The sequence below is a fragment of the Epargyreus clarus genome, unplaced genomic scaffold, assembly GCF_041222505.1.
Source record: "Epargyreus clarus isolate Ecla_fem2 unplaced genomic scaffold, WU_Ecla_fem_2.2 ptg000015l, whole genome shotgun sequence".
Classification (NCBI taxonomy): domain Eukaryota; kingdom Metazoa; phylum Arthropoda; class Insecta; order Lepidoptera; family Hesperiidae; genus Epargyreus; species Epargyreus clarus.
In genome coordinates this window covers 8,281,480-8,294,266 of record NW_027332223.1, presented here as the reverse complement: position 1 = coordinate 8,294,266, position 12,787 = coordinate 8,281,480, and the positions used below count along the sequence as shown (strand labels likewise).

Sequence of the window (12,787 nt, the reverse complement as noted above, 5' to 3'; positions counted from 1 at the left end):
CAACACAGAAAATACTATTACTTATGGGTTTGAAAGTAACACTAATATAGTTCCACCACTAACAAAACCACGCATATTTTTATAAATACGGTGACCATCTCAGTCCGCAGGAGTGACAACGCCCTTGTGATCGAACTCCTATTCTCTACGAAGACAGGAAAGTGCCGACCTTGCTTATTTATAATGCAATAAAATTTCTACGTATCTACCTGTTTCTGATAAGTATAAATTCATATTTAAACTAAATTATGAAGCGCCGAGAAACCTATTCGGTAGCGGGGCCCATTGTACCTACACTATCTACTCTTGTTGGCACGGGTGTACGTTAAAGATATCAATACGATGCTATACTTATATCGAAACGTCTCTATATTTCTTACTAGAACAAAAATCTTATATTAACGTAATATTGTAGTTGCATCCAATATTTCACCTTAATTTCAAACCAGTTAACCCCAACTACTTATTTTTGCGCAATTAAGTGCTCGTATTAAAATCGGTTGCAACTGCGAAAATCTTTCCCTGAATATTTTTTTCCGCAAAATGTATCTACTTTTTCTTTAAAAATAAAAGTATAAGTAATATGTTACAAATATTATACAAAGCGCACGTGACATGTTATAAAGATGCGATGTGATAATTATATCGTGACAATAGAGCTTTTTGGCATCTTTAGTACTCATACGCGGCGCCAACTGGGACATGAACTCTTCCAGTAGAACCAGCTCATCCAGCAGTTGTATTTCGATGTTGCGCGCCAGACGTGCGGGCGACATCGTTCCTGAAACATCGTTCGTGACATAGTGGACAGCTCCCACGATTGTACATACATCCAGGTTATACTATCATTGAAAGCAGTGCTCTTGACGCATAATAAGGTAAGAAACGGACGTTGAACTTGTAGACCGTTGTTTCGTTCTTAAAAGCAACCCAAAATGTTCATCCATCATAACCTGTACTGTGGCAGATTCGAGAATTTTGTTTGAGGGAGGCTTAGCCCAGCTGAAGCACAGATTAATAAATAGTTACTACGTAAGCTGTAGTTAAGTTTTATTAAAATTCGTCGCGCTCCCTACGATTATACAAAAATAGTCTTCTTATGAGGAGAATTATAATGCAATCTCCGAAATAAGCCTTATATTATAGTCTATGGAAATAAATCTGAAGAAAAAATTTCCTCTTCCTCCTTTGATCGGGCGTTATTAGACAACTGTAGACCGATCATGAATAAACAAGCTTTTATTTTTTACCGTGACTTCATTATTTCAAAGATATCGTTAAATATATCAATCTACAGTTATAAATAAATATCTAGTCGATTTTGGGCGTTTCTTTATTGATACACTGATATTGTGCGAATAAGACTGATTGCATTTTATTTTACGGGCTTCTTAAAATGTAAAATGGGGAAAAAAGTCATATCTAACTTTCAGGGGAAAATGTCTCATGCGACTGACAACACTACACGGACATCAATAATTTAATCAGTTAATAATTGGTTGTTTGTTTGCTTGTCTTTCGTTTTTGTGATTCATATAAAATATATTACCGTTAAGCGTTTTATAAAGGCGACACTATCCGTAATCAATGCCCTACATTTTGATTAGAGGTAATCTTGCATCGTACGGGCATAAAAACCCTTGGCGTGTACTCGTGTCGGGATTAAAAGGTAAAAGTGACAATATACTATGTATACTACTTCACCCTAAGCATTTATAATAAAATGCACAGTAAGTACGTAACATAGCACTCAATAACATTTATCTTCAAGCGCAGATAAAAATGATAACAGTCAGGTTCGAGAAGTTTTAATCGTGTTCTACTCCCACGGTTTAATTTATTAAATTGTAGCTACCGTTCTGTTCAGGTACTGTAATTTTTTATTGAAATTAGTGTTATTTATAGCTGGTGACATAGAGCAACTGAAAAGGTTTGCCTGTGGTGGATACTGCGACGACTCTACCATTGTGTACCTCCAACATCCATGCGTCATTCTTAGTGCTCTCGAGGTAAATATTATTCTAATTAGCATAATATTTGTTACTTAGCACTATCGCTGTAGTTCAGTGTTTAAATTTCTCATATACGAACACATTCCACAGGTTCTAGGTTACAAAGTAGTCGCTTCTAGTTCAACAGCAGTAAAACAAGACTATAATGAGTACATGTGGACTATGAGAAAAGAATTCTCGGAACCAGAGCCATCAATCATTGTTGAGCAAGACAACATAACTAATTTTAGCAAAGAGGCTATGCATTATCAACATTCTAACAAGGACGACGAAGTGTAAACATATCAAATACTTTTTTGTTGATTTATAATATTATGGATACAAAATCCACCGCGGCTCTGACTCCTTTGACTGAAGATAGTTTTGTGTACATCGCTATCAAAGGGTCGCTCTATGCTAATGATTGTTCTGTGTTTGGCTTAGGAAATGAAGAAGTGAAAGCTTTGGTTAAGAAATACCCTGGCTCAGGAACAAATGTTGTGAATGGGATCACCGTTAAGACTCATGTAATGCAAGCTGTTAACTCACTGGCTCTACTTGGGTATAAAGTGATTTCGAGTACTGGTGAAGCCGAAATTACTTGGACCTTGCAGCGTGAAGTCTAAATATATACATTTCTCTATTTATCGTTATTGCTATAATTCTTAAAGCATACAAATATGTGTGACGGAAGCGGGTGTAGTAGCCATACAAACTGTAATGTGGCAAGTGCTAATCCATCAGTCCAACAGACCTTGTCAGAAATGGAATGGGAGAGGAGTTTATGGAATGCAGGTAACTCTGAACTGATTAGACAAATTAAGCATTATATCATCTTATTTACAATAAAAAAGTATTGTATTGTTTCAAAATTGGCTTGTGGACCACAAGTATTTTCAAATCGATATTGTTTTCTTTAATACATACTGCTGAATTATAATCATATATCTGTATATATTCCTTTATGATAACTAAATTGTATCTTCACATATTTATTGTGAATATTTCTCTTTATCACTTTTCACTAAACACTAGAAATCTTTATAGAATGTACCAATTTATGTGCAACTTTTACATACCAAAATACATTTTGTTATATAACAATTACAGATCTTGAAAATTATTTCTGATTAAATGTATTTTTAGCATTCTCGGGTGAAACGGAAAAGGTTCAAAAGATAATCAATAAGACAAAGAATCTTAAATTTGTTGTGAACGCTGAAGATAAATCTGGCTACACACCATTGCATTATGCAGCTAGAGGTGGACATGTGGACATCTGTAAGATACTAGTGCAGAATGGAGCACTTGTAGATGTTCTGACAAAATCAGGGCGGGCTACACCGCTGCATAAAGCAGTTGTTGCAGGTTAGTTATGATATTAAACAACAATAATATCTGCTTACTGCAAGAACACATTAAATGATTTATTTCCCTATATCACCATAAATTAAGACTTCTTTATAAATTTTTTTTAACTGTTATTTTGATTCAAAGGATGAGGTGAGACATACATCTTTAATAATGGTGTTTCAATTTGGCTCCTAAATGTACTAAATTATCATTCTGCAATTAAAACAGTATCCACTATCATATGCATTTCCTGTACATTTGTTACTTCTTTTACGTATATTTCATAAATACATATTTCCTTATAAAATTTTATCAGTAATCAAATATTGATTTTCAGGTCATGTACCGACAGTCAAATTTTTACTTGACTCTGGAGCTGATGCTCGAATTCGAGACGCAGATGGTAAAACAGTCATTCACAAAGCAGTGGAAAAAGGGCATTGTTCTTTATTAGATATGTTGCTGGCAGCATATCCTCGTACAAAAGAAGGATATGCTGCTTTACTAAAATTAACAGGACATAAACCTTCCTAAGGTTTATGTCCTCTCAGTCGCAGTAATACTCTTGTATTTTTCTTTTATTACAAGACCGTTAAGGGCCTTTTCCCTATCACGCAAGTTCTGTGCTCGCGTTGAGTTCTGGTACGCATGTATGCCACTCGCATACGGTCGTGTCGTTCATAGATCCATTACCTGTCATTTAAGTCAAACGCACGCAAGCTGCGGAGACAGTTGCGGATAATTCACGCATGCCCGTAAAGCACGCGGACGGTAACATACGTGATGATAAAATGGTCCTAAGATTTGGGGAAATAACTATTAAAGCATACAAAAGAGTCACTTCTAACACTGCCGAAGCTTTTGTAGTACACCTTTATTGTTGCAAAAGTCACAATTTAAATGTATTACTATTATTTATTTCAATATTCGATGGTTATTAATATATCCTTATATCCATATAAATATTTAGTTTCTTAATGATATTGGATGTAATAAAAGTAGGTTACTTGTAAAATAGAAGTAATTTATATTATTATTCTCTAAGCAGCTGAAGATACTGTATTACTTTCTATTTAAAAGGATCAATCTTCAATGTTAAACATTTCCATTTAAAATAAAACAACATATATTTGACTTATTTTTATTATCTTAAATGTACTCATATACTACATTCTATATATTATATGAATTACAATTGTACCCTGTTTAAAATAAGAATAAATTAATGTAACACAGTTTATATATCATCCTAAGAATTAAATTTTGGGTTTGTTTTTATTCTTGTGCATACATAATTTCTCAAACAAAATGTGTATTTTTCATTGCCATTATAAGTCATTGTCTAAACTGGATAATTTATAAGTATTTATATTTCTTTTATTTTATGTAAATAATAAGACGTGTAGAAGCCATATGTTATACGAGATTGATATATGTCTTGTGATAGGATTCATAGGGAGCATTTATGTTACTTATTTAACATTTTACATAGAAATATAAAGGTAATATATTCTTCTTATTTATAGGCTTTATAGTATTAAGAACATGTAGGAAAACCTGACTTTATATCACTAAATTGATAAATATTAAAGTAGTTTCTCTTTATCGTAAATGTAATCTATTTTTCACTAAATGTACACCTTTGTACTACGACTTTGTGTATTTGATCTTACAATAAAAATAAATCGCAACATTTGTTTTTTTTATACATGCATATTATTTTTTATTTTCATTTTGAACAAAGTTTCAAATAATCCTAATATAAACAGAAGTAATATTTAATTTTACATTTTAGAGATAATATTTTCGATTCTTAATATCTTACGATATTTTGATCTTACCAGCGTCATGGGAATCTTGTCTAAACATACATTTTTTCAAAACAAAGATTTTTCAATAGCGGGTAAAATATCGCATTAATTTTACATCAAACCCATGAATCTAAATGTTAAATTGGAAGTGGGTCTAATTTTATCTGGTAAACCTACTCCAATCTATACAAGATAGGTATCTGGGTACCTACTACCTATAAATTGAATGAACAAACATTTAGTATCTATGTTATAAAATTCAGTTATTACTAAGTCCGTAATATCCGATATAAACTTGGGCCCAATTTTGTTTATTATTCATTAGGCCACTGTTTGCTATAATGATTTTACTACCCATAACGTTATATTGACTAAAACCTTAACAAATGTTATAACAAGGCAAATACATGTACTTGGGATATTTATTTCCTTAATACCACGCTTTTTCACTTCGCATAAAGACACTTTTCGAGCTTTTTGGTTGTTAAAGTTAAAAGAGTTCTTAAAAAATGCAAGTGTAACTTTACATTTATGTCACAGTTCCTGCTAAGCGCAGAAAAACAATTTTCCATCACTTTTACTTTTATAATTATAATGACTATTCCAAAAATTCTGACAAAAAGATGCTAAACAACTTCACTAAGACTGTAAGAACCTATCTCTAAGTGGTCCTTTGTTTTAGCAATAAGTAGATTTTAAAAGACCACATTTATTCAAAAGGATAGCCAAGGGAGCGGCTTTCAACCACAAATTCAGGAGAGTGCATTTTGCTGACCGTAAAAAAAAACATCAACTCTACATAGTTTATACCTATATTACAATGAGTTGGCGAAAAACCAAAACTGTAATCGTAAATTTTGGTAGTATTTGAAAATAATTCGACGAATAAAAGACTTCCCAGATTTTATAACTTGATTAGGATAGTTTTCGAGGGGCGCAAACTACCTACATTGCCAGAGGCACAAATATCAAACCGTGCCAGCGAATCAGCTACGACGTGGTAGGCGATAAAGGTACACTTTCATCTTCCATCATTAGAAACTTCTTTAAACTACTCGGTAGAGGTAATGCGTCTATATGAGCAAACATTGGCTTATTTTTACATAACAATCTTATCCTGATCCTGCATAAATCTGCTAACCTTAGAGGATTTCTACAAGCATTAAATACCCAGAGAGCTGTACTTTCTGGTTTTAAAACAATCGTAGCGTCCGACATTAGCGGACAGTGGCCAGCTTTTAGGAGCATTGAGGCAAGGTTTGGTGTACGTCTTTTGGATGCTATGCTCAAATTATCGATGCCTCGCGAATGAAGATCACCAGCATTCACGTTGGCACCATGTCGTATCAACATCATAGCAGCGTGATCTCTGCAAAAAAATGTGGCCAGTATTATGGAGAGGAAATCAGAAGTGCTTGTCTAGGATTCGAACCTAGAACCCTCCGATTTATAGGCCTAATTGATATTTAAAGTATTAATAGTCTAGTAGTCTGATTACTATTAGGTTATTAATACTTTAAATCCTCAGGCATTAGGACATACAAAAGCAATATTGATTTTTTTTGGCTTCACGTTTTTTTTTTTTAAATTGACTTAATTATTATCAATATACTTCAAACATTAAAAGTACATTTTATTAAACAAATTTTACATACCTTTGTAACAGCAGGGCTCTATTCAAAGCTGTGTCCCCAGTAAGAGAAGTCGCATTCATGTCAATTTTATGTTTTAGTAAGAAAACTAGCACTTCTTCAAACTCTTTGGGACAGTCTATACTTTCGACGAGAACATGCAATGCGTTGATTCCAGTGAAACTGTTGCAGGTATTGATGCTGGCCCCTAAAATATATTTAATTAATGTAATTAAAGCTTTAAACGAGTATAAGTCTAAACCTGATGTTAATTGATCATTGCCATCCAGGGATATGTGTAAAGACACCAAATAGCACCTGATGTCTGTATCATAATATGGTGGGTATTAGAAGGTAGTGGTAGAGGTGATGGTGGATCTCTTAAACAACTTAAATCACTACTGGTCTAGTATTATAAAGAGTGGTGTATGTGGGTAATTAAGGTTTTAACCATAATTTATCTCTTTTCATTTAATATTATTTATTTATTTATTTTATATAAAAAGTATGTATAGTAACATAAAAGTAAATGCAAGTATAGTATCTGAAGTAACAAAAATCATAACATGTATAAAAGTACAGTAGCAATAAAGGCTATTTTTATTTTTATTTTATTTTATTTTTATTTATCTCTTTTCATAGATAGTTGCTCTACTCTACAAATTATATTATTCTTACCTCGCTGTAATAAAGTATAAATGATGTTAGGCTGCGACAACCGCGCCGCTAGCAACAACGGAGTATCGCCATTATCATTAGTTAAATTTATGCCTCCAGCTAGATCTGCGAACAGCTTTACAATTTGTTCCTAGAAAATAATCATAGCAAAATCATCAGAAACCACGCTTGTTAAACAAAATTTGATTATATCAGCAAAGTGCAGAGCTTTACAGCTATTGTATAAACTCATAATGTGAATATTACTAGTTATGACAACTCTACTTGAAGCGGTAGAAGCATATTCTTTAAATTAGGTAACAAAGGCTGTAAAATCATGAATAATACAGGGTGGGCCATGAATTAGTTAACATTTGAAATAATCATTTAAAAAAAACTATTTGACATATTTTAAAAATTGTTTTATTAAAAGAAAGCTAATTAGTTGGAAATTATTTTTTAAAAATTATATCATCTAAATGACCACCATTTCGATTTTTACACTCTTCTAAGCGAGTAACGAAATTTTCGAATACTCGTCCGCACAGAGACCGTGAGATCGTCGATATCTCTTCGCTGATTTTTTCTTTTAGTTGACGTAGTGTATTTGGTTTATCGATGTAGACACGACTCTTTAAATAACCCCATAAAAAGAAGTCAGCTGGGGATAGATCTGGACTTCTGGGTGGCCATGGAATGTCACCTCGTCTGGAAATCAGCCTTTTCGGAAACATTTCTTTAACCACCGGCAGGGACTCGTTGGATGTGTGACAAGTGGCTCCATCTTGTTGAAACCATGTGTTACGATTGTAGCCAGAAAATTCCAGTAGCATCGGTGCCAAAAACTCCCGTAACATTTTCACATACCGAGTAGAATTAACAGTAACTGAACGGCCGTGAGAATCTTCAAAAAAGTAGGGTCCAATTATTCCTTTTGCTGAAATTGCAGCCCATACAGTTATCTTTGGAGAATGAAGTGGCCTTTCGTGTTTAGCTTTAGGATTGTCACTGCTCCAATATCTGCAATTCTGTTTGTTTACATGTCCGTTAAGATGAAAATGGGCTTCGTCAGAAAATAAGAGGTTCTCAAAATTACTGAATCGATCTAACATTGTTTCAGCATAGGACTTGCGTAAATTTAAATCATTAGGTTTTAGTTCCTGCACCAATTGGATCTTATACGGATGCAATTTCAAATCTAACTTCAAAATACGGCGTAACGATGTGCGGGATAATCCTAATTCAGCCGAACGTTTGCGCGTCGATAAACCTGGATCACGTCGAACAGAAGCAGAAACTTGCTGTACGTTCTCTTCGCTCCGAGAAGTCCGTAGGCCGCCGGTTTGCTTTACATTTAGTGTAGATCCCGTCTCTTCGAACTTCTTCACCCATTTCTTTTTTAAAGGACCACTCGGACACTGACTTAAGTCGTGTAAATCATATTCAACACGAAATAAGCGTCTCACAGTAATAAGCGAATTGTTGTTTAAATAAAATTGTTTCACACAGTAAGCGCGCTGCGGCCCCGTGAAGCGATCCATTGCGACTAAATTTCCGAGGAACGAGCTAGTGACAAGACCCCTCCCCGCGCCCCTCGCGGCATTTACTTGCGTAGGGTATTAGATTCAAATGTTAACGAATTCTTGGCCCACCCTGTACATTAAAAATCAATAAGAATTGATTAAAAGTAAAATAACCACCTGACGCTGTATTATTGCATTGTGTAATAGTTTATGAGAATGTGTTATTCTTGCACCAGCGCGAAGCAACACCTCCACAATATCAGTGCATCTTTGCCAAACTGCTTCACATAGAGGAGTGTAACCTAAAAATATTTCATAATATATGTTTAATAAACCTATTAACAGTTTACCTATATTTGAAAAACATGAAACAAGTATGAATAATGAGAATTTATTTAGATTTTTGTCAATTGAGTATTTATATGGATATGCATATGTATAAAAGTACCTACAGTTAAATTTTTTAAATTCAAAAGCGAAATGTCATTAAAATACGGAAAAAACAGTAAAATAAAATCTAAATAAACTATTATTAGCAATAACATGGCTATTACCATGTATTTCTTCGCCATTCACATTGGCACCCACAGATATAAGGTACTTCACAACATCAACATGACCTCTTCCTGCGGCCAAATATAAAGCTGTTCTCTCATTTGTATCTCTAGCTTCTATGTACGCCCCATTAGTAATTAAAATCTTTACCTGTAAAAGCATAATCCTTATCCTTTATCCTTTATTTAATATTATAAATCCGAAAGTAACTCTGTCTGTCTGTCTGTCTGTCTGGTTGCCTCTTCTTCACACCTAAACCACTGAACCGATTTTAATGAAATTTTGTACAGAGATAGTCTGAGACCCGAGAAAGGACATAGGATAGTTTTTATCCCGGAAATTCCATGGGAACTAAAGAGATAGAACTAAGGATAGAATCGTAAACTATGCATTTGATCAAGTGATGATCTTTAGCAAAGTTGTTGTCCATGAGCCCACGAAGGTTTCAGAGTTGGTACAACCAATTTTCGCCAGATGGCGCCACTGTCATTCCAATGAAGGTACGAATTTTCATTTTTATGTATGTTAGTATGTCATATTATTTTCTTTTAAACGTGGGCGAAGCCGCTGGCAAAAACTAGTATGATTTATATATTTACTTCCACTTACAGTTTTATTATAATTAAAAAAGTCCTTGTCATACTCAAATATGAAGAGCAGATTAGTTGAAACACAACTTTAAAAACATTCTGGAAAATTCTCAAGCAATTAAATATTACATTTTCCATAACAGCAAGTGATCATTATTTTTTGCCCCCAACTCTGAAAGTCTTTTTTGAAACCCAGATTCTAATTTTTCAAGATATGCCCCTAATAAAAATTAAATAGTCTAAGCATATATTAAACTACAAGTACAGAATATAATTTACCAGTTCCAAGAACCCTCTTGATGCAGCGAAATGAAGAGGTGTCATTTTTTCATGTGTCTTGTAGTTAACATGACTTCCAGATGCCAAGAGGTGCTTGACTATTTCTGTGTGATTCTTTGTCACAGCTACATGTAAAGAAGTGAGACCATTTCCAGCTGTTATATCAACTTTACAACCTGAAATATCATAAATTTATGTAATACAAAAAAAATATAAAGGTTTCCAAAGCATAGCATAAGAATGTGAAATGACTATATAAACAACTACTACTGATAAGTTGTATGTCAAGCATTAAACACAAATGAATATAGATAGCATTTACAATAAAAATAAAAATTTAAATAAATTACTTAATAATATGCAATTATAACATATAGATAAATAAGATATGTCATGAATTCTATTTATGATGAATTAATGCAGTGCTAGATATCAGAAATTCAGATTATTATAATGATAATATATAAAAACAAAAAGAACTTAAAAAAAACTAAAGATGTACCTTTGTAACATGTGTAAATCAGCTACACAATAATTACAATGTCTCTAATACTACACTAATTACCAGCATCTATCAATTGTTTTACAACTTCTATGTGCCCATGTTCAGAGGCATAGTGCAGGGCTGTTCTCATGAACGCATCTTGTTGGTCAACTCCGCTCGTCACTACTGATGCAGCTGCTATAGCTGCTCCTGTATTTTCTAAAATAGCAGCATACCACCTAAAGAAAAATATTTTTGAGCTCTTTTTTTGTAAATTATAATTTACAATCTAAGCATACATTGGTGTTTTATATAAATACATGAAACAATTAATGTTGCAAAACATTTGTTTGTCAAATTGTTAATTGATAAATTATTATATTAACAAATTGTCATTTTAATCCCCGGGATTTCTTCATGGAATAACAATTACAATCACATGAAATAACAACAACTGCTTATTTTACATTTTTATAATACACAAAGCATACAAAGAGTTTTTAAATAAGCACAATCTTAACACAATGTTTTGTTTTTTTATTTATATTTACCTGTACATCGAAGACCAAGTCTCATCTTCACTGGTAGTAGGTGCAAAATTTCCTATATCTTCATCCCATTCTAGATCGGCCTGTGGAGATGTCACTAGGGATGGAGGGCTCAAGGGGGATTTTAGACTATTAATTTTACTCTCATCGCTACTTGACCCATCACTATGAATAATTACAAAATATCCTTGATTTCTGTCTTTTTGAATATCATCAGCTGAATCAGTACTCTCTACCGGTCCTTTTGAAGTTTTCATTGTTCTATCATTAAGATTTTTACACTTAACAACCATTTCATCGTTTTGAGCAGAACTCTTTAGTTTTCGTTTTTGTGACTTTATTTGTCTCTTCTTTTGTATGTTTTGTGTGCTTACCATTTTATAAGAGTATTTGTCAGTTTTGCTGGCATCTATTAATAATTTTACTATATCTGTATTTCCCAACTTAGCAGCTTCACCTAAACTTGTTTTGCCCAAGCGAGTTATCTTATTGGGATTAGCACCTGCAATGCAACAAAAATGTACCCATTTACTGCTTATTATCCATACCCCCTAGATCTACTAAAAATCTTTAAATATTATACTTTATATTACAAATGCAAATATAGTTTATATGCTTTTTGTACAAATTTCTCAAAGTCAAATAAGGTCTACTTACTGAACTGTCTAAAGCCAACAATAGCTCTTTCCCATATATAAATAAAGTTTCTACTTTACATAAAAATCTACTGGTACAAAATAATAGCATTAGTAAACATAGCATTCATTTAGCCTTTATTTGCCTTCTTGGGCTTATACCCTTTAAAACGTGTATTAAATATGAATTTAAATACAAATAAAGTAGTCTTGTTCAAAATACAAACAAAAAATCTACTCAATCTACCTACCTTTCAACAGTAATTGTGAAACACCTTCCTGATCTTCTGCAACTATTTTCTGGAAGAGATTGTCTTCTAACAATGTTTCCATGTTTCTAAGATTCACGCCAATTTGAAAAACATTTATAATTTACTTTTTACGGATAAGCTGTCAATAGATACCTACTAGATAAAGTAAATATGTCAATTACGTATATGAAAACGTAATCTTACTATTATTAAGTACACTATTTAATTAAATAATATTTGTTTCTCTAATAATAATTTATGTCATTTCATTTCAAAGCATTTTATGAAGTAAAAAGCAAAATAATAAAAACATTTCGAAACTAAGACTTTGTCATATTTTCATAACATGAATTGTCAACAAAACGTCAAATAAAGTATCAATCATATCAGTGTCAAATTGACACAAATAATCTCAAAGATTTTCAATATTTACAGCCAAGAATATAATATACCAATGACTTCATAATATTACTAGGGTT

At 32.8% G+C, this 12,787-nt stretch overlaps 3 protein-coding genes across 3 annotated transcripts; 2 read left to right on the top strand and 1 right to left on the bottom strand.

The window, feature by feature from the left end:
* Positions 1 to 1,317: 1,317 nt before the first annotated feature.
* Positions 1,318 to 2,578, top strand: LOC140747856 (uncharacterized). Its single transcript, XM_073080476.1, has 4 exons — positions 1,318 to 1,669; positions 1,906 to 2,009; positions 2,103 to 2,287; positions 2,436 to 2,578. Exons 1-4 carry the CDS (start codon positions 1,588 to 1,590, stop codon positions 2,440 to 2,442), a joined length of 378 nt encoding a protein of 125 aa, XP_072936577.1. The 5' UTR covers positions 1,318 to 1,587; the 3' UTR covers positions 2,443 to 2,578.
* Positions 2,287 to 2,729, top strand: LOC140747857 (uncharacterized). The gene has a single exon (XM_073080478.1). It carries the CDS (start codon positions 2,327 to 2,329, stop codon positions 2,615 to 2,617), a length of 291 nt encoding a protein of 96 aa, XP_072936579.1. The 5' UTR covers positions 2,287 to 2,326; the 3' UTR covers positions 2,618 to 2,729.
* Positions 2,730 to 5,041: 2,312 nt separating this feature from the next.
* LOC140747855 (uncharacterized) lies at positions 5,042 to 12,669 on the bottom strand. The gene is made up of 9 exons (XM_073080475.1): positions 12,309 to 12,669; positions 11,426 to 11,924; positions 10,956 to 11,113; positions 10,391 to 10,566; positions 9,521 to 9,671; positions 9,144 to 9,268; positions 7,465 to 7,594; positions 6,811 to 6,994; positions 5,042 to 6,524 (listed from the first exon to the last, which is right to left on the bottom strand). Exons 1-9 carry the CDS (start codon positions 12,388 to 12,390, stop codon positions 6,146 to 6,148), a joined length of 1,884 nt encoding a protein of 627 aa, XP_072936576.1. The 5' UTR covers positions 12,391 to 12,669; the 3' UTR covers positions 5,042 to 6,145.
* Positions 12,670 to 12,787: the final 118 nt, after the last annotated feature.